General features: G+C 38.8%; 1 protein-coding gene across 4 annotated transcripts in view; it reads right to left on the reverse strand.

Moving 5' to 3' along the window:
• Positions 1-22,522, reverse strand: part of RERG (RAS like estrogen regulated growth inhibitor) — a 126,606-nt gene extending 104,084 nt beyond the window's left edge. Inside the window, exons 1-2 of one of the 4 annotated variants that reach the window (XM_054663090.2) lie at positions 22,325-22,522; positions 5,040-5,214 (exon numbers count right to left, since the gene is read on the reverse strand). In XM_054663090.2, coding sequence (XP_054519065.1) covers positions 5,040-5,100 — 61 coding nt within the window. In that variant the 5' untranslated portion in view covers positions 5,101-5,214; positions 22,325-22,522. Of the gene's footprint in view, positions 1-5,039; positions 5,215-8,805; positions 9,084-22,324 lie in introns of those variants that run through there. The other 3 variants (XM_063786369.1, XM_009424918.5, XM_009424919.5) reach the window with 3 other exon arrangements.
• Between the last annotated feature and the right edge of the window lie 233 nt (positions 22,523-22,755).

Raw genomic sequence — 22,755 nt, forward strand, 5'->3', positions numbered from 1 at the left:
AAAGTCCATTTTAGTCACTGAGTTTTAGGGCAGATTGTTTTTATGTTTAAGCAAACATAGATATATTAGGGATTAATAGTAAGTTTTGCATATATTTTATATAACTATAAAACATGCAAAATACTTACATGATTATGAGATGCTTACATATCCCAAACCCCCTAGATTTTTCTTTCTCCTATTAAAAGTACTTTGAAAACAATGTTCAGAAAGCATCCTACTATGCCACTTAGTCTGAAGAAGGGGAAAAATTGGTATATAGCTACTTAAATAGAGAAGAAGTTCTAAAACACAAAATGTAGTTCTATAGCATAAGAAAACTGACCTACCCAAGATGCGACTGAGGTTTCTGTTTTTTTATTATATACATATGAGATCTCATAAATATATCTCAGCCTGAAGTATACATATATTTTAAAGCAGGTTTTGATGGTTATCTTAAAAGTCACATTTAAAATTAGAATAGTACCTGTCCCACTTAAAAATAAGATGAAAAAAGCTTTTAAAAACTTCTTTATAATTGACAGAGAAAAAAGCAGACAAGAAAAAGAACAAAAAATAGGATGAAAAATCACTTCTCTTTGTGCCACGGAAAAAAATATCACAAGCTTGTTTGTGTTTGGCATCCAGTTTATAGCTTGGCAATCTGAGTCTATGAACCTAAGCCTTCATGGATGAGTGCACCAATTGGCTTTTGAATTACAGGATAGCATTACTCAATTAACTTTAAGACTAGCCCTTTCAAGCAATATAGTTAGCTGTGGCACACAATATTTCAGTTCTAAAATGAGAATGTCAACTGTGAAACTAAATTTACAATTTCAGTTGTTTCTCTATCAGCCCCCTCCCACACTTACTACAAATCTGAATAATACGACTACAAGAAGCATTTAAATAAAAATGTGTGCATTCTAGGCTTATTGGCAAGTCTTATCACTTTAATTACTTGGAGCTTGTCAAAATATAGGCTGATGCACACAAGTAAGGAAATCTGTGCCTTGCATGCCACATTATTAGTGCTTCACCCTTAGCCAATGAAAGTAAATGTTTACCCGGCTGGGGCAAGAAAAGATAGAAAGGGCTGGGAAATCATGACCCTACACTTTGCAGCGTCCTCACAGAGTTCACCATACTATCCCTATGCCAGCAAGCTCACTTAAAGACAGAACTGCAAGATAAACTTAGAAGGAACAAGAATTCCCCCAATACAGCAGACCATGTAAACACTTATATATTACACATGTGTGTGCACATACACGCATCCCTCACATGTTTTATCAGTGCTCCTTAGTAATCAGCACATTATTAAATTTTTGCCTTTGCTGACATGTCTATGGTCAAACTGTCAATGAAAAAGTTCTGGTAAATGTTAAATTCTGTTTTAAATATAGACGGCCTATCTATCACCTGGGCTTAGGAAGCCATCTGCCACATACCAGAAGCACTTTCAAATTTAAAAGTGTTAATTTATTGGTGACACTAATATATTTCTGGCTTTTTACAAGATTAAATATAAGCCATACGAAGTATTGTTACGATCATCTGTGGTCAAGCTATAATTGACATTAACCAGATTTTAGGTTCAAGAAAGAGAAAAACAGAGAAAGTATGTGCGTGTGTGTGTGTGTATGTGTGTGTGTGTGTGTGTGTGTGGAGTTTTTACCTTATAAGCTGTCTGACTTAGTGAAAACCAAAATACTCACTTGAATGCAAGTATATCTTTAATTGTATGTTTTCACTGTGGAACTTACAAATTAAAAAAGCATACCTTAACAAATTATAATAATATAAGCTAATTTTGAGCATTTGCAATGTGCCAGGAACACCTGCATGTAACAACTCATTCAATCCTAGTAACAACTGAGATGCTATTATATGTTCTTCATAGTTGAAGAAATTGACAGGTTAAGTAACTTGCCAAAGTTGCCAAGTTCACAGGGCAAACAAAAGCTCACACTCTTTAACTCCAAGCTATACGACTCCTCGTTAGCAAATGGGCGATATGGTCTTATTTACCCCCAATTCCTACTGGTATTAAGTGTGGGCAAAGTAGAGGGGACAGGTAAGACTTAAGCCTCTGAAACAATTCAGTGAGGAGCTACCGAATTACATTCCAGCAGGTATAATTTCTTGCAGACTTAAACAAGCAAAAGTTACCTATAAGACTGATAAAGTCTCTGCAGTAGAAAGATAAATGTGTGATACAATGATGAGGCAGAGACATCAAATAGCCATATTCACAAAGAATCAGAATCAACATAAATTCAATATTGTTGCAGTCTATTTTCAAAATTGTTGCATATGAGCCAGGTGTGGTAGGACACACTTGTAGTCCTAGTTACTGGGGAGATCAAGGTGGGAGGATCTCTTGAGCCCAGGAGTTGGAGGCTGCAGCGAGCTATGATCATGCCACTGCACTCCAGCCTGAGTGACAGAGGGAGACCCAGTGTCTTAAAATAAAATTGGTAGATATGAAGTAGTTTGTGGTCATTTTCACTGAACTATGGAAAAAGGTTTCACAATTGTCACCCATGCATCAAACGAGTGCTACTTTTAAAATGTGAGGTGCAGTTACAGGTCTCAGAAAAATAATTTAATGTTGACATAGGAAAACACTGTCTGTTTATAGATGACAGACACAAAGGCAATTGTTAAAGATATGTAGTCTGCCATTGTCATATTCACCTAAATGAAAACAAACACAAATGGTGGAACGTATTCAAGGCAAATAGAGAAAACAGTCCAAAGAATATTTGAATGTTAGAGTTGGAAAGAAACTTAGTGAGCAATTTCAACCTGTGCATTTTACATAAAATAAAATTCAGGTCAGCAGAATTTGATCTCTCTGTGCAGGTGTTATCTTCAGCTCTGGGTGTGAGTAGCACTTCTAGGGGCAGTGTATGGAGTAAGGACGCAAGAGGATGATATATAGAACCCTGGAAGCTTCAACTTTGAGAAGTGCGCAGACGAAGAGCAAACCCATGAAAACAGCTAGTTAGGAGCAACGGAGAGAGAGCAGCAAAGCCAAAGAGTGTGATGTCATGGGAGCCTGGGAAGGAAGGAATTTCAGGAAAGAATAAGCAGCTGTGTGATGACAGAAAGAAGTCTAAGAAGATCAGAACTGGAAAATGATCATTAGATGTGTTGGTCATTGTTTGGTAGTGACCTTAGCAAAAGCAGTTTCAGTAGCATGGTTGTAATAGAAGATGGCTATGTTTTAAGCAATGAATGGGAGAGTAAAAAAAAAAGATAAGACAGTAAGGGAAGAACCCATATTCAATAAGCTTGAAGAAAAGAAAAAGATGAAGCAGTGGACAAAGACATGCGTGAGGAAAAATGGTCAGGTGAGAATGAGAGGAATAATTGAAACAATGTGGGGAAAGGCAATGAAAACACGCATCCCAGCTCAGGCTGATGCATGAGCCTTGACAGGAGGAGACACCCAGCTTGCTCCGAGATCATGAAGATGGGAAACGGATGGACGCACATACAGCTACGTGGTTCTCTCAGCTGAGTTTTCACTTTTATGTTTGACTTCTTAAATCGCATGTAGGTTATTTTAACAAATGATACAAGGTTTTAAAAAATCTCCTTCCCTTATTGCCTTTGGAAGTCCGGAATGAAGGAATAAATGGTCAGCCTCAAGCCTAGACCCTGCACTCACAAGGAGTTAGACAAGCTCTTGCTGGCAGTGCACATCTTCTCCCACACTGCCTTCCCTCCATCCTCCACTCACAGGAATCATTTCCTCATTCTCCAGATCCTTCCACCAGCTACAGAAATTAGGTTCTCACGCCATTAGGAAACACTGAGGAGATTAACAGGGAGGAGTTTAACTATCTTCAATCTTGTGAAGGCTGGCAGTTTCTTAGCCTTGCCAACTATCTGTTTTCCTTGTGTGGTTTCTGCCAGAGGCAAGAGCAAACCAAACAGAAGAAAACGGTGGTAGCAGGAAAGAGTACTCTTGAGAAAATTAAAAGAAAAAGGAGAGACAAAGACTTAGAAGAGGGAAGATTACTGCTGAAATTGAACCAGACAGCAGGTTAGAAAAGAAAGGTTGGTCACAGAATTAAAAAGCAATTATGTGTATTTGTCTAAGATTTTGTGGATTACCTAATGTATTGGATTATACAGTTTATTTCCAAACAGGTTTCCCTCTACAAACATGCACCTACCAGATATCTGTTTGAGTCCTTTCCTGAGAACCAAAAGCTCTGTGTACAGTTAATTATGGTTCCTTCCTCCAGTAAGAGACTAAGGCAAGAGGTTACCCTGAAAGGTCATGCTGCCCTAATGTTTCAGCAACGTTGACTTTGGAATTCTTTAATTATAAGATCGAAGATGTATTTTTCAAATTAGATAGTAAGTACATTTTTCACTTCCACCATTTCACCCTTAATCTTAAAGGTCTGCTAGCGATTTCTCAGATAGTGAACAAAGTCTCTGAATTACTGATGTTAGCCAGAACTTGCTAATTTAAATTCACTGCAGAGGCATTCGCAATAGCTATCTTGCTTGAGAGCGTGCACTCCTAAAGTTTCAGGAATCCTCTCAGGATTTTTGAGTGTTGGGCAATAATGCAATTCTGTTTCTGATAAAGCTAGATTCACTTAAGCATTTTTAAAGCACCTAACACATGCTTGACACTGGACTGTTTGCTGAGAATATCAAAATGAATGAGATGTAAAATCAGTCCCTCAAGATCTCATACATAGAGAAAAGAACAAATATATATTTTTAAATTTCCATCATCTGATTTCTTTGGAGGTTGTTAAAAATCAGAATGCCAAGACCTCTGATATATCCTTTATCTTGTGTGTTATCAGCAAAGCTACTTCAACATAAATAAGCAAAAGGATACGTAACAGTCGATTACGCAAAATAAAAGTTCTACATGAAGAGACTTTATCTAAAAGAGTAAGAAATGAAAATAGGAGGAATACCAACTACTCACCTGCCCAATCCCAAGAAACAGTAATAAAGAAACACACTCACCCACACACACACACACACTATAACAACCACAACGAAAATCTTACCTGACTTGCCCACGCCTGCTCTCCCAAATATTGCCAGTTTGACCTCCGCACTTTTAGCCATGATGGGTGTTGGTAGACAATTTACTGTTGTTAAAACTAAAGCACTGAGTAAATCTTTTTGGTTCCAGTCTTTGGATTCACCATATCATTGTAAATCTTGGAAGAGTCCACAATCCTTAAACAAAAGAAATTTGGGAATTCATAAGTGACTGGAAAATGAATTAATATTTATTGAGCATCTACTATATGCCAGCCACCATTCACTTTATCAACATTTTCTGGTTTGATCTTTACCACTATCCTGTGAGAAGTCTATGGTAACTTACTGTAAATGATTTAACTAATAAATGGTAGATTCAGGACTTGGATTTGGATCTGGTTGGTACTAAAACGTGCATTATCACACACAATAGCATTTCTAAAGTACTTCCTCAAGAAATTTTCTTATGAAGGTATTGATTCTTGATAGTAACTGAAAGTAAAAGTGAATACACACATTTACCATCTATCTGTAAACATTCAGTGTACAAACACATGCAGTGGGGCAATGGAGAGAGTCACTTTTGGGCCTCTTCATGTCTCTTTGGGTTGAATAACATACATTCATATTAGTCAACTCCAATGCAACACAATTCAATTTTGCATCTCAAAGTTAAATTTTTTCTCAATTCACACTTGATCACATGATGAATTCCTGTGACAGATACAGATACACATGTTCTAGGAATCAATATATAATACATAGATTACATTTCTATATTTTGCTGGACACAATGCCCTGGTACAAAAACGATAAATGCCATGCTCCAAGTTATTCCTTTTCTATGATGACTTCAAGTAAATTTGTTTATAGTGCTGTCTTAAAGCTTGGGAAATAACATTATGTACAAAGTAAGCACATCTTATTTAGTTTGGTGCTTTAGGAGTGACATCTAGGTTCTTAGGATCACGGAAACGTAAATTTGGAAAGAGCTTTGGTGGTGGTGGGGGCTGGAGTGGGGGTCATCTGAAGAAATCTTCTAGCCATTCTTCTAGCAAGAATCTTTCCTTAGGACGTAACAATCATTCCATATTCCATGCCTGACTTACCACTTCCAGGTATGAAAGGTGGGCTCATTACTTCTGAAAGCTGCTTCATTTCTCCAATTAGGAGGAACTATCTTTCTAATATTGAGCTCTAAACTGTCTCCCTGCGGCTTCTACTCATTTGTCCTGATTTCTCTCTATGAAATAACTCAAAACAAGTCAACCTTTTCTTTCACTCAGAACCGTTCAAGGATCCTAGCATCTAGTAGGACCCTTTGCTCCATCCTAGGCTTCTTTTTTCTAGGAACATGAGGCCCAGCCTGTCCACTTGTTCTTCCCGGAATGTACACTCTCGTTTATGTTTTTTTGACCTTCACTCCCTTTTTCATCATGTGCATTGCCTCCTCAACATCTTAATCACTCTAAAAGCGTGGTGTCCACTGCATTCCACTTTGAGATATGACCTGACAAACTGACCCGGTGTAAATTCCCTGAGATTTTCACTATCGTTAATCTGCACACCATGGTTATACTGTAGCACAGCCAATCACATTAAGCCTCACATCTTTTACACGGACTGCAGACCCCCTCATTCTGAACTTTTGCAATCAATGGCTTAAACCTAAATACAGCACAGCACTTTTACCCGTGTTAATCTTAATCACGTCAGTCTTCATAATTCATTCCGTTTTCAAGGCAGTAAAGATGTTTTAAACACAAATATGTTATCTAAATGTGTTAAATGTTCCTGCCAGATTTTTCCATCTATAAATTTTTACAAAGAGCTTCTTGAGAGAGAAATTAAAAAGTGAAAATCCTCCTGAAAAAGTATTTCTACAAAGACATTAACATGTAATTGTTTTCTTCCTTAGGTATTTAAGCTATCATCCTGTACCTAATAAGGTTTTGTATTTGCTGATTTTCAAAGTGCCAGAGCTTCCTCTGAAGGAAGGAAAAATCAACATTAACATTAGCTATTGTTTACTGCATCCTCAATAATGACAAAGTGTCTAAGTAATCATTATTAGCAAAAACCAGAAGCTTAAACATCTGCAATTTGTCCAGTCCCATATTTTTGGCTAAAGATAAAAAGATTTCCTTATTTGTCACTTTAGATGCATTCATTAAGAAAAGGCCCCTATGTTTTTAAGGTTCAGTGCTTCATCACAGAAACATAATATGTGGAGATATATTAACTATTTAAATTATAAATGAGAAGAGGTGCTGGCAAGTATTTCTTTGAAACATTGAACATGCAAGTGTCTGCAGCTAGTATAAACAATAATTTTGTTTCATGCAAAACTGTTCATATCCATGGATATAAAATGCAAGTAATTATCTGTCTGATTAATGTTTCATGAAAGTAGCCATCAAATGTGATTTTAAAAAAATGACAAGTCACATTTTTTAGTAACTCCCAAATGGCCCCAGAGGCATAGGAATTTCACATAAGAAAGAGAAATTGTGTGGGCTATTTTTTCCATTTATAACCTAATAAAGATACAGCTGGTTATTGTCAACCTAATGTTATGTTTAGAAAAATCACTTAAAGGAAGACACAAAACTGACAGGAGTTCTTCAACATTTTATTTCTCACATGAAAATGTGAAAAGTTACATTTGACAAGATAGAAAACAAAAATAAATATGTAAATTGTTGTAATAAGTAAACTGTTGCCAAGTTTCTTATGTTCCAAATAATTCATAATCTGAGAGTTTCCATACGTGGATCTAAGAAAATCCATTTGTCCTAATGTTCTGCTGAAATATTCTGAGTAGGGCTGAAATTTGCCATTCACTTTTTATGTGGATGGTGCTTATTAGGACAAAAACATCTCAGCTGCTATCACTCTAAAGGTAAAATCATACCTATTTAGTTTGAAGGTGTAGGTTTTTTTTCCCTAAACATAAATTAAAGGAAAAAGGAAAAACGCTAGCTAAAATCCTGTATTATTAGTGATGCATTCATTGATTTATTCCACACTTTTACGCTATGCACATACAAATAAAAGTAGTTCCCTTCGAAGAGCTTACACTCTGTTAGACCTATGATATTTAGATAACTGTAACGTTATTTACTTACTTATTTAAAGAAAGTTTTCATTCCTAATAAATCATTCTCAAGGCTATATTTATCAAGGTTCATGCTTCCTACTTCCTCTTGGGGGTGGGGCAAGCAAGCGTCTTTATAAGGTAATCATGCTTGGAACTTCTGTTATCAAGCGCTCATCAAAATCAAGTGTAGCTATTTAGGGAAGCAAAGACCCTAGTCTAGGCCTGGAAATGAGATTCTCTTCTTTTTTGGCCTCCCCTTCTCTGGTTCTGAAATCAAGTTTTCCTGGTCTCATTACTAGGAATTCTTCCTCTTCTTATCACTACGCAGTACCCACAGCAAACAAGGATAATTGTATAAGCCCCTTGGCTATTTAATGTTGCTCTGAACTCAACAGGTATCTTGCAAGAATAAACAAACCCATTGTGGGCTGCAAGTCACTTGCTTTCAGGCCAGGGAGAAAATGCAGCCTTAAGTCAAAAGGGCATTTTCCCTCTCAGCTAGGAGAGCCCTGTCAAGCTAGGCTGCTGGTGTTCACATCTCCCTCGCAGCGAACCCCAAAGCCGCCCTGGGAGGAGAACCCGGTGACCAAGAGGACCGACTCAGAGGCCGAGCGCGCTCAGGGCTCGGAATGGGTCTGCAGGAAGTCGTCCCGAAAGAGCCACCTGGACACGTGCGTGACACTCACCTGTTCACACTCTCCAGGCCAGGAGAGCCACGGTCCTCTGCAAGTTCGGAATGGGTCCCCCAAGATCGCGAAGCCCTCCCACACTGCGCAGCCCAGGCTTCAGGTTGCGTTTGCGAGTTGCTGGGCTGCGGTCGTGGGTGGGACTCGCCGCAGAAGCAAGTGCCAGTGGCCCGGCGGGGGTCTCCTCACTCGCGCTCGCTCCGACTAGCGGCGGAGGGACTGCGGCAGGACGCGAGCTGAGCCCGGCCAAGGCCGCTGCGCTCAGCGACCAGGATGCTGCAGTGCGGCGCTTCGGCGCCCCCTACTGGGGGCAGGGGCAGGCTCCTCCCGCCGCGCTGCCTCCCAGGCTTGCGAGCTTGGGTCTTTAGCGTGCTGCACCCAAGACGGGCTTCCCTTTTTCACTGGTTATTTCCAAGCCTCCAGGCTCCCACCGAAGGGCGGCTTTCCTCGGTTGAAACCTTGCCTAAGAAAGCATCACTACGTGGTGTTTTCTATTCCTTACTTCAAATGATCCTCACAATATCTCTTTGAAGTATCTTTAATTATCTCCATGATACCCAAGAGGAAACTGAAGGAGAAGGTAATGCAAGGCTAGTAAATGGCTGGAATGAAATCCAGACTGGATTGGAAACTGAGAGATGCTAGGAAAAACAAACAAGGAATTCAATTGAAATTCTATTCATATATTTGAGAAAGTTCCAAAAGCTTCTCGTCCTCCTTACAGGATCAGCATTTATAGGATTTGCATTGGAGTCATACTCCATTATGCTCAGACCCTAACAAAAACAATTAATATGCGAGCTGTGCTGGACCTGCTTTCATATCCCTCATCTGATTTGATTTTTACACCCTCTCTTCATGTAAGAACTAGTATTATAATTACTAGCCTTTCACAGATGAGGAGGTGAGCTTCAGAGAGGCTAAATGATCTCCCAAAAACTGAAACATCTGAGCAAAGAAGCAGGAGGCACTTATGTTATTGTTTTTCCCTTATAAATCTGGGTATTCTTACCAAGATACCAAACGGCTTCCAGAAAACCAATGTTATATAGAACAGACAGGGGCCTAGGGCAAACTGAACGATCTGTAGAATGTCATCAATGGGAAGGGAGGTAACCATGGAGGCAATTTCCAGAGTCCAGACTGACCTGGAAGGTCACTGCAGCCACGAGTGAATGGCTGAATGGAACAGCTAGATCTACGGCAAAAAGAGGAGTTGCCTAGCTGAGCAGGAGCTGCCCTGCTGGTTCTTTGAGAAAGCTCAAACATTGTATGGTTTATGAGTTTCCTGATCACTAATGTACCCCTCCCTCCACACCACATACATCTGGATTAGATGCCTCCCTCTGTATCTCACAGGACCCTGTGATCTTATCATTGTGTTTGTGTTGTACTCATTTCTGCCCCTTAGTCCTCTCCATTAATCTGTGAGCTCCCAGAAGCCAGGAATGTACCATGTGTGACTTCTGTATTCCCAGCATCATCCATACAGTGTGTATACCTACAGCCTGGCATATAGTAGGTAGTTAAAGAATACCTACTGAATTGAATGAATTAAGATAAAGAAGAAGTTGTGATAGGATATGTTTGAGCTTTTTAACATACTGGATTTAGGATAGACCATCCAGTAAGAAATTGAATGTATGGGGCTGCGACATTTAAGAAAGAGGCCTGGAAAAGAGAGAGACTTTGGTGTCTTAGCATGCAGAAGATCTTTGAAGTCTGGGATGGGATAATAATTACCCAGATTCATTATATAGAATCTTACAGAATTCCAATTACATGGAATCGTGTGGCATTAAGGTGTTCAGGTTTCACATGTTACCTTGTTTCCCCCATTAAATCTTATACTCAGGGCAAGATTTAATAAAAAAAAAAAAATCTGTGACCCTATATCTGTAAATATACTATTTACAGAGACTTGAGTTGGAATTCCCACTTTGCCACTCTTATTTAATAAGAGTTATTGACCAGCCTGGGCAACATGGGTAGAGACAGCGTCTCTACTAAAAATACAAAAAATTAGCCAGGCGTGGTGGCACGCACCTGTAATCCCAACACTTTGGGAGGCTGAGATGGGCGGATTACCTGAGGTCAGAAGTTCGAGACCAGCCTGGCCAACGTGGTGAAACCCCATCTTTACTAAAAATATAAAAATTAGCCAGGCGTTGTGGAAGGAGCCTGTAATCCCAGCTACTCCGGAGGCTGAGGCAAGAGAATCACTTGAACCCCAGAGGCGGTGGTTGTAGCAAGCCAAGATCGTGCCATTGCACTCCAGCCTAGGTGACAAAGAGAGACTCTGTCTCAAGAAAAAAATAATAATAGTAAGTTTTCAAAGAGGGCCCAAGCCAGGTCCCATTTGTAGTAGTTCTTTTGGAACTTGCGTATGGAACCTGATTCTCTCCATTTTCCTGCTTAGCCCAAATACAACAGCATTCCTCCCTCAACTAGGGAGGCATTTGCATACACATCTGCAGTTCTTGATGTGCTGCTCTAAGACAGATGAAGTAGCTATCTTGGAGCCTGACTCCCACTGTGTTACATCTTCCGTATGTATCCTATGTTCTGCGGGCTGCTTCCTTTGTCTCTAAAGCAGCAAAAAGAGGCACGCTCTCTTGTGCTGCCTGCCTCATGGATCAGTAAGAAGGGCAGAGGACACTTTGTACTTACGGTTCCATGACATATGTTTGCTGGGCAAGAATTCTCCTGGGGAAAGGGGAAGTCCTTGTCACATTCCAGTCTCTTAGCCTGGCCTTAGGCTTCAGCTAAAACCTCTAACACAAAACAAGTAGACGAAGTGTTGATATAACCACAAAGCATGTTAGAAACTGGAATTGTGTGTGTGTATGCGTGTGTAGCTGTTAATCATGCTTGTTATAAATAATTCAAACAGTAGAAAAAATACAAAGATGTAGAAAATCATCCCCAGAATCACACTATCCAGAAATAATAACCATTGTTAACATAAGGGGACCATCATCATTCCAGATATTGTAGAAAACAGACATCCTGATGGACAGGTATGTGAAATGGCACAGATATGCTAAGTGTCATCATCCTGTAGATGCTATTTTTAATTTAAAAGTACACTTAATGAAGCAGAAGACAACAAAATTAAAGTGAACATTAAAGGCTGACCGAACTTTAGATATTTACTCACTTCATGAGATAGTCACTTACTTCATGAGATATTCACCCTAAAGATTCCTTTACAGTTTGAATTATTACATAAAACCAGATCTGAATTCATTATGCTTAAACATATATTTGTTTTAGTCAATATCAACTGACTGTTTGCTATTTAAAAAGAAGAAAATAGCTCTTTTATTATGTCTCTTTTTTTCTTCCCTCCTTCTATATTTTTACACAGGTTTCGTTTGTTCATTGTCAAGATTTGTAACATTCACATTCCACTTATAACTCTCATTCCCAAAGTGGTTTAAACTTAGTTCTATATTTAAATCGAATAAATTTCTTTCATTGATTCTTTTATCATGTTTTTTTCTATTATTGATTATTTTGATTCATCCCTTGATATCTCCATTAAGCAATGTTTTCAAGAAGGTCTTGCAGGTGCTGTATTGTATAATTGAGAATACCTGTTTCTTCCTTTTCTTGTTGTTTTTAAATTTGTTATTAGCCTACTTTTGCTTACAATGACCTTCTCCTCCTTTTTTTTCCTGTGTAGTGTGTTTTTATATTTATTATTGGTTTCTTTTTTAGATCAAGACTCATATTTGCTATGATACAAATTCAGTTAATTGTGCTTGACTTCATTCCTATCTTACCTGAGGCCTGTTTGTTTTTTCTATAAAGCAATGGTTTGAAGGTGAGCATTGCATTCTGTCTACCATCCCGAGATGAGAAGGTGAGGGCTTCTGAGTCTCTGTGCAGCCTCTGAGAGAGGTTACATGCTCTGCTTTTGTTCTCAGGTTTTACTAAAGACTCTGTCTCAGGATTTAATGCAGGCCATCAGGGTCACATACTGTTTCAGAAAGATTCCCTTAAGCCTGAGATTGCACTCTTCATTCATTCTTGGAGCCCTCTACTCTCTCTCCCAAGCCATTTCTACTATGACTACTCACTCTGCCCTCTCCTCCCATCAGAAAAGGGTAAGTGTAGTTGCTCAGTTCATTTCACTCCAAATTTGCAGACATTCTTAATTGGTGAGAAATAATACTTACAATTTGATCACTCATCAGTACTGCTTCTGGAAAGCCAGGACTTTCTATATCATAATCTTTTATTTTCTTTATTTCATTTTGAAGTTACATGGCAAGAAATTATACTCATTTCCTTATTTTGTTGCTACTAATGATTATCTTTTGACTTTGGGATGAGTATTTAATTGCTGTTACCATTTATTTAGTTAAATATTAGGCAAAGGCAAGACTGATTTTAGCTGAGATTGAACTTTCCTGTTTACTGGGAACAACTATAAAGGCTAACCAAAATATACAAAATAGCTGTTTGGAAGCATTGGCAAACAACCAAGGCAGGGCTGCACATCTGATAGAGGGGATGTACTGGAGTTTAGCCTCACAGGCACACAAATTTTCTTGTTGGGGGCATTTTAAGGGCCCATATCCATGAAAGTGAAGCCCAAACATCAGTGAGAGATTAGGGTTCAAGGCTACTAAGGCAACTGGGTTCAGAAGGCTATCAGAAAGGGCAGCAGCCACGGAGACAGAAGCTCAGATATTTGCATGGAAATGTCCCTAGGATCTTGGCTAATTTCAGGGCTGCACATTGCGTGGTGAGTCTCTGAGACATCTGGTAAACATCATCACTGGCCATCAGAGAAATGCAAATCAAAACCACAATGAGATACCATCTCACACCAGTTAGAATGGCAATCATTAAAAAGTCAGGAAACAACAGGTGCTGGAGAGGATGTGGAGAAATAGGAACACTTTTACACTGTTGGTGGGACTGTAAACTAGTTCAACCATTGTGGAAGTCAGTGTGGCGATTCCTCAGGGATCTAGAACTAGAAATACCATTTGACGCAGCCATCCCATTACTGGGTATATACCCAAAGGACTATAAATCTTGCCGCTATAAAGACACATGCACACGTATGTTTATTGCGGCATTATTCACAATAGCAAAGACTTGGAACCAACCCAAATGTCCAACAATGATAGACTGGATTAAGAAAATGTGGCACATATACACCATGGAATACTATGCAGCCATAAAAAATGATGAGTTCATGTCCTTTGTAGGGACATGGATGAAATTGGAAATCATCATTCTCAGTGAACTATCGCAAGAACAAAAAACCAAACACTGCATATTCTCACTCATAGGTGGGAATTGAACAATGAGATCACATGGACACAGGAAGGGGAATATCACACTCTGGGGACTGTGGTGGGGTGGGGGGAGGGGGGAGGGATAGCATTGGGAGATATACCTAATGCTAGATGATGAGTTAGTGGGTGCAGCGCACCAGCATGGCACATGTATACATATGTTACTAACCTGCACAATGTGCACATGTACCCTAAAACTTAAAGTGTAATTAAAAAAAAAGGACTGCAAAAAAAAAAAAAAAAAAAAAAGAACAGCTGCCTAAAGTCTGAAAGCTCCTGAATCCCAAGATGTGAATTACAGAGTTCTCTGAGTGCTGAGAAGACATCCGAGTTTCAGCCCAGTCAGCGTTCAGAAATCTTTGTGAAGTAGGAGTGAGGACCATTAATGCCTTAGGCAGAAGGGCTGTAACCTGGGACTAAGGGTGGATCTGAAAGACAACCCCCTACAACAGAGACTAAAATGAGACCTTTACAGGAGCAATCTAATCCGCCAGCAAATTAACAGCCTGCCAAAACAAAATACAACACTCTTGAAAAAGTTAACAGGATCCAGAGCCTGTATAACCATCATCTACAATGTCAAACCTACTGAATTAGTCTGCTCAGGCTGCCATGACAAAGTACCCCGGAATGGGTAACTTAAACAACAGAAATATATTTCTCACATTTATGGAGGTTAAGAAGTCCAAGAAAGTTTCATTCTGAAGCCTCTTCTTTTGGCCAGCAGGCGGCCCTCTTTATGTGCTCACACGACTTCCTCTGTATGAGTGTGTGGAGAGACAAAGAGAGCTTTCCAGTGTTTCTCTTTATAAGGACATTGGTCTTATTGGATCTGATACCATCCTTATGACGTCATTTAACCTTAATTCTTTTTTGGAAAGGTTCTATCTCCAAATAAAATCACACTAAGAATATGGCTTCAACATATGCATTTTGAGGGCACACAAACATTCAGTTCATAACATAGACAATAAACATTTCCAGATAGGCAAGAAGCACATAAAATTTACCAATACTCAAGAGATAAAAATACAAGATAGATGTCTATATACTGAAGTAATTAGATGAAGACTTCAAAATCGCTAGGATTATTATGCTAAAACCAACAGAGGAAATAATGGACAAAGACAGATAAAAATATAAAGTATTTATCATATTTTTATCCATTTGGGGATATTTCACAGAGAAATAGAAACTATGAAAAGGATCAAATAAAAACTTTAGAACTATAAATAAATACTTAAAATTAAGAACCCATTTGAGGGGTTTAACAGTAGATTGAAAGATTGGAAGACAGAATAGTAAATTCAACGATCTGTCATTAGAAAATGTCCAAAATGGACCACAGAGGAAAAATAAACAATGGAAAGATCAAAACAGAGAATGAAAAATGTAGAACATGATCAAAAGTCATAACACACATGTAATTGGAGTTCTAGAAAGAGAAGAATGAAAGGATGAGATAAAAGCAATAGTTGAAGAAATAATAGCTGAAAATTTTGCAAATCTAATGAAAGGTAGTAATCCCTCAATTCAAGATGTTTCATGAACCCCAGGCAAGGTAAATAAAAAGAAAGCTGAACCTACATGCATACATCAACTTACTGATCATCAAAATACAGAGAAAATACTAAAAACACCTAGAGAAAAAAAACAAAAAAGACACACAGTTTTTAAGAAAAAAATACAGTAAAAATGGATTATAGCCTCTCAATAGAAACTGTGGAAAACCTAGGACAATGAAAAGGCATTTTCAAAGTGCTGAGCTAGAATTCTATATTTGTTGAAATAAGTCATTCTCAGACAAAATTTGAGATAGTTTATTGATTGTCAGCAGAACAATGAAAAAAATGATTTCAGATGGAAGCAAAACCAAAAAATTCTAGTAGTGGCAGCAACTCCTGATAGGGTAAATAAATGGGTAAAAATAAATGAATATTAACCAATGAAAACCACAAGTATAAAAATGTCTTTACCAGGCGTGGTGGCTCATGCCTGTAATCCCAGCACTTTGGGAGGCCGAGGCGGGCGGATCACCTGAGGTCGGAAGTTCGAGACCAGCCTGACCGACATGGAGAAAACCCGTCTCTACTAAAAATACAAAACTAGCTGGGCGTAGTGGCACATGCCTGTAATCCTAGCCACTTCGGAGGCCGAGGCAGGAGAATCACTTGAACCCGGGAGGCGGAGGTTGCAGTGAGCCGAGATCACGCCATTGCATTCCAGCTTGGGCAACAAGAGTGAAACTCCGTCTCAAAAAAAAAAAAAAAAAAAAAAAAGTCTTGTGGGTTTATAATTTCTGGAAGTAAAATATATGACAGTAGGAAACAAAATAAGAGGTATAAATTAAGTTATGCTGTTATAAATTTCTTACATATTGAGGGATTTGGCAAAATTACTAACTTAGACCAATAATGTAACAATGCACTTGCAATTTCTGGGAAAACACTAAAGGAATCCCAAAGTATAACCAAAAAAGCTAATAGAGAAGATAAAATGAAATATAAATATTCCATTAATACAAAAGAAGGCAAGAAAAGAGAAATAAAGGAACAAATAGATGGAAAAATTTGTCAACAAATAAGAAGATAATAGACTTACGTCCAACTATCTCAATAATTACATTAAATGTATATGTACTGAACACTCCAATTAAAAGACAGAATATTTCAGATTGGATTAAAACTGATGCAACTGTATGCTTTTTACAAAAATCACTTCTTAAATAAAAAGGCACAGATAGATTGAAAGTAAAAAAGAAAAAAAAAAAAAGGAAAAAGATGTTCCATGCAAACACTAGCCAAAGGAAAAAGGCAATTTGCAACTGACCTTCCTTCCACGTCATTCCATACATGAAAGTTAGCCCAAAGCCTGTGTTCTGAATCATAATGCTTCACTACTTTTATAACGCAGTGAAGTTCATCTCCCTTTGTAATAGTTCTTTGTCTTGGCCAAGGTTGATGGCCTCCATTCTTCTTTCCCATTCTCAGTTCATTTGGTGTGGTTCTGAGCATGACAACAGGAATACTAGAAATGAGCACGTTTAGAGAAAAGTAAGCTGTAGTCAATATTCTGTGTCTCTTCTGCAGATCCTCACTCTGAATCCTCCTACTCACCTGGCCATACCCTATGGTGGGCAGGATTGCTGGAATGACAGCCTACTTTGTTTAGGAAAGGGAGAAGACAGTGAGTGCCCATATCTGAGCAGATCTTTGAACCATACTCTGAACCAAATTTAGTTCTCATTAGTCCATCTCTGTTTAAACTATTTTTCCAGACTATTGGAGATTAGATTCTCCTAAAAGAATTGGATTTCTTTTTGAATTCTTATTGCTATCACTTTTACTGACTTTTAAGTGGGCAGTAGAACAGTTCTAAGATTAGTTGCCTATGTCTCCTTGTTAGTACTGTGCAATAGAGAAAGAGAGAGAGAGACTATCTGCTAACAGTAAATGCACTTTAGTTATCACTAGTTATATAAGTATTGCAGCTATATAAGTTGGAATCTTGAAGAAATTAATAAATTCAAATAGAATAATATATTCCACTGGAGGTTAATGCTGCTCAGATGATATCGGATGATCTTTACCTAATAAACTGGCAGGGAATTAGAAACACATTTGCAAAGTTCTGACAATTTGTGGGACCTGGAATAACATAATAAAAGCAAAATTTAGCTTACCACAGGGTCAATGTGAAAAGCCACATTTACTTATATAAGAAAGTCCATGTGGTTTTGTACTTCCTAACTTTGCTTTTAATGATACATAAAAACAATTCCAAACTGGAACATTTTTTGAACCTCACAAATTCCAACTTATCATCTATGGTTACAAAAGGTTAAGAAGCCACATAAGCTAGGATAATTTTCCCTCTGTTCTGTCTCTTATATAGGGTTGAAAGTAGAAACTCTTTTTACATGAAATCATCATTTAATGAATCTAGTTGATACAGAAATCCTAATGTTTAATAACAGCCACCAACTGATGCCAATAAGCAGCTAACTCAGGGAAAACTGTAGAAGGTGAAAAACATTACAGTTTTACTTATTTACTTATTTACATAGTAGCTGGCATGGAGACAGAGCTTGATTCATTTTCAGTATTGTTGAATAAAATAAATACAATAAAATATGTATGATCTGTGGATGATTGAGCATGAAACAAATACATAGTAATTTCTGGTTTAATATTTCATCAGGCTAGCTATCCCCAGCTAAGTCTTTCCAAAATGCTGCCAATATACATCAAATAAGACATTGATAAAGATGAAAACACATGCCAAAATCTAAAGCTAACACTCAAATAAAACAAACCACTTTAACAGTTTAGGATATATTCTTCCTCCTTTGTCTGTGTACTCACTCACACACACACACACCCCCCCATAAACAAGCATTTTTAAAAATTCTTACATATTGAATCATAATGTACAAATTGTTCTTTTTCTCATGCACTGTGCTTTAGAGATCTTTTCATTTCACTACATACAGATGTACCTCACTGATTTCAACAGTGTTGTCATGGTACTCAGGAACTATGTACCAAACACCATTTATGTAATTTTTTAACCATCTAAAAGTACATTTTTATATTAGAAATATTATTCATCATTTTAATGAGATAAATCCATATATACTGACATAAAATATCTCCAACACAAAACAAGGCGCAATACATAAAATCTGATGCCATTCCTGTAAAAAAAGAAGTCTACATAATTTCTATGTAGAGACACACATGACTTCATAGTAAATGTACGAAGGATAGAAAGCTAACAGATGAAAGTCCCTTTGGAGAAGTATCTGGGGTTGGTGTGGGTAGATAAGGGGGTGTTAGGCTTATCTGTAATGTTTTAGTCTGTTTTATTTAGCTTATCTTGTAATGAAGATATATGTATTGTATTAGCTGGCAAAATAAAAATTATATCATATTTTAAGTAATAAAAAGTATATAAACTGGAAAATGAATACGTGTATTCTAGAGATGGTTGGAAAACCTTGTCAAGGGAAATTGGTCCATTGGCAGCAAGATCATCAATGCAGAAATGTAAAATGGTTGGATTTTACAGTTACATCTCTTAAATGAACACTGTCAAGATGATACCTCATGTGCTTTTCCCTGGTGGCTGTGAATATTATTTTAGCCAGCTTGTTCATGAAGGATGATGACAGAAAGGCATGGAAGTCAATTAAAAGATGCTGCCATTTATGTCAAACTCTGGGACTGAGTATGAGAGTCATGCTACTGTCAATCATGCTGGTCCCTTGCATATTAGTGTCCCTGCAAGGCTGGCTGCACAGGGGCTCACTTTTATGAAAGCTGGATTCCAGTGCAGTCACCTTTCAGTTGCCTTGTTATCAGTGCCTTTTTCTCCATTACGCATATCGTTTGCCCTTATGTCTTTCCCCTTACCTTTAGCTGGATGATAATATTGAAGGATAGAGTTACTGGAGCTTATTGAAACACAAAAACCAAAATTTACAATTTACTTTTTAAATATATCCATGGCTCAGAATTTCAGAGGTGAGCAAAATAAACAAACAAATATAAAGCTATATCTAGGTGTTTCCCAAAAACACTGGAAGAAAGCAATTTCCTTTCTATGTTAGTAGTTTAAAGATCTGTAATTAAAGTGAACTTTTAACTAAAACAAGAACTGAGGATTCTTCAATACTGATACAAAACAAGTGAATGTTACAGCTGAGAATGAAATAATAACCTAGGACTAATAGAAGAACATCAGTAGAATCTGGATTGTGTATGAAAATAGATCTGGAAACCAGTAAGCAGAGAGATGGTTGCCTTAGCTGCTGCCTCTAGAGCTCTTAGTAATCCTTCAACAGGATTGAATAGCAAAGGACAATGATATCAAAAGACTACTCTGCAACACATGCAAATGTACATAATTATTCCTGAGTCCACAACATAATGCAGCCATTCTCAGATTCTATATTTTTGTTTTTAACATAATGTCTTAAGTTAATGAACCTCCTCAGAAGATGTAGCCTTGATAGACCCCATCTAGCCATTTTGTTAAGATTCTGCAAATCAAGTAAGCAGACCTCTTATCAAAACTATATTTTAAAATTTTAAGAACATTTAAAATGTATGTGTTGTGCATCACATAAACTGATGAATGCACAGCAGAAGAGCACAAATTCGAGTCTTTCAAGTGTGTTGATCCTGGCTGGTGGAGGAAAAGACGAATGCATGCCTGAAAAGAAGTTCTCACCTGTATCTACTCTTACAGCACACTACAAAGAGTTATAGAAATATTTGCCTAATATTAGCTGCTCTGCCACCCCACCCAGAGAACATTGGGAGGGACTGGGTTACACAGGCTCAACAGGACAAGCCAAGTTGAAAACATGCAGATATGAAAGCCCAGGGAGCTGTCAAATGGCAGAAAGGCAGAAAGGAAGAGAGGCAGGTTTATCAACGTCAAAATCTTAGACCAGGAGACAAGTAGAGGCAAAAAATGGTAGGAGCTAAATGAATAATCTATTTGACAATTATCTGCACTTTCTGTGTAGCATACCCATATGATACATCTCCATTTTCCCTTCTTTCTTCACTTTATACCTCCATCAAATAAACCTGTCTGATGTCTTATTCTCTTAGATTCTGGCTGGGTGACAGAAGCAGTCTGATACATTAATTCCTGCCAGATGTTAACTGGGGCAATAACATCATGGATAAGATCAGGAACAGCATAGGTTGGAATCCAGACTCTGCCTCTATTAAATTGTGTGTCTGTGATATAGGTTCTTTTTTTTAAGGTGAAGTGAGTTTGTTGATGTGTACCCTAATCTAATATGACTGCAGGTCTTATAAGGAGGGGTGGTTAGGACACAAAAAAGCTCAAAAGTAGACCCTCTGAATACAGAGACAGAAGACAGCCATCTCCAAGCTAAGAAGAGAGGGCTCAGAGAAACCACTCCAGACTGACAGCTTGTTGTTGGACTTCTATCCTACAAAATTGTGAGAAACTAAACTTCTGTGGTTAAGCTCTTCAGTCTGTGTGCCATATTATGGCAGCCCTAGGAAACTATTCCAGCCTTTTAGGACACACATAGGATGCTCCCTGCAGAATGGCTACATGGAAATGGAATCTTATTATGACAGGATCCAACAGCATTGAGAGGCTGACCTGCTATGGGAAATGGCTTCCCTTAAGGAATAGTATGATGCCATGTGAGGGCACCTCCTGATGGGCTCCTCCCTGATGGGGCTAGAGGGATGAATTCTGTGGGATGACCCTTTACAGACAAATGCATGGAGTAGCTTCACCTCCTTTTTTGTGTAACCCCCCTACTTTTGTGTAAAAACCTCCCCAGTAAATGTTGGATTGTGAGTCTTGGAGGACGTCTAGCAGGGCCATGGAGCTGCGTGCTATATATCTAGGGTGGGGAGTTAAAACAAAACTGTGGCAACAAGCAGAGATACTCATGGTGTTTTCTCTGATCTTCCTACAAGGTGGTGAAAGGGATTTTGCATGTAATCAAGTTGCCACTGGGGAATAATGTCAGGCAGATTCCTCTGGGAGGAGACAGTGGGTTACTCAATTGGGACAGCCCTAGGAGAGAGCCCAGGGAATTCCCATATTCATTTATAAGTCCTGGGTCCACCCTGGTCTTCTCTGGTGGCTGTCTGTGGGGACCACTCGGTGCCTACTCTCACCCTAGAGCACCACTGGTCATGGTTGGTGACATGGTACACCTGCCCTTCTTTGAAGGAGATGGAGAAGGTGAATCCATCCAACAACTCCTGCTTAATATGCTGCATGGAACTCTGAAAAGAGAGTGTCCAAAAGCCAGGCCAAGAGGCATCAATGGCCAGCCTTGCTGTTTCCCCAGGCAGTCACCCAGATTAGAACTTTCCTTCCAAGATCAGGCACATAGGAGCATCTCCAGTCAGAGAGGAAACTAGATGACAGATTGAAGTCTCAGGATGAACATGTGAAAAGAAAAGCTTTGTCCCCAACACTCCCTTTCCCATCCTGCCAGCCATGACCAGAGTATGAATCTGACAGACCCACCTGGCTCCCAACCCCTGACAACCTGCTCCTGTCCAGGGAGGGCCCCACACTTCTTGCTTCCCTAAAACACATGGTGATGGGGAAGGGTATGGGACAGCCCTGATTGGATCACAGCTGAGACCTGGCCTGGAAGGGCCTGCCACTGGGCTGCCCTGTGTTACCTGTGGGTGCCTTCTGCCAAATGGCCAGAGGCGTCGATGGTGAGGGTTCAGCCAATGTCCGCAGTCTCTGGAAAGATTCTCACGTTGGCCTTTGTCGAGACAAGGACATAGACAAACTGAGATACAGCAGGAGAACATCTTGCTGTCTTGAGCATCCCCACCAATGGCTGGATATGGGGCTATCCCTAGAATGTGGGTGCCTAGTTACCAGAATTCTAAGTTCTGTTGAGGTCTGTCCCCAAGGAAGTTAGGTCACTTCTTCAAGGTTCCATCACCTAGGCTCCTTCCTTTCATAAGACCTACTCAAAGGCCCCAGTGGGATTCTGACCATTCACCCTCCCCCTATCAACTTCTTATTTTTTCCAAAAGTTATTAAGGTACAGGTGGTATTTGGTTACATGAGTAAGTTCTTTAGTTGTGATTTGTGAGAT

Source organism: Pan troglodytes, chromosome 10 (assembly GCF_028858775.2).
Source record: "Pan troglodytes isolate AG18354 chromosome 10, NHGRI_mPanTro3-v2.0_pri, whole genome shotgun sequence".
Lineage (NCBI taxonomy): Eukaryota > Metazoa > Chordata > Mammalia > Primates > Hominidae > Pan > Pan troglodytes.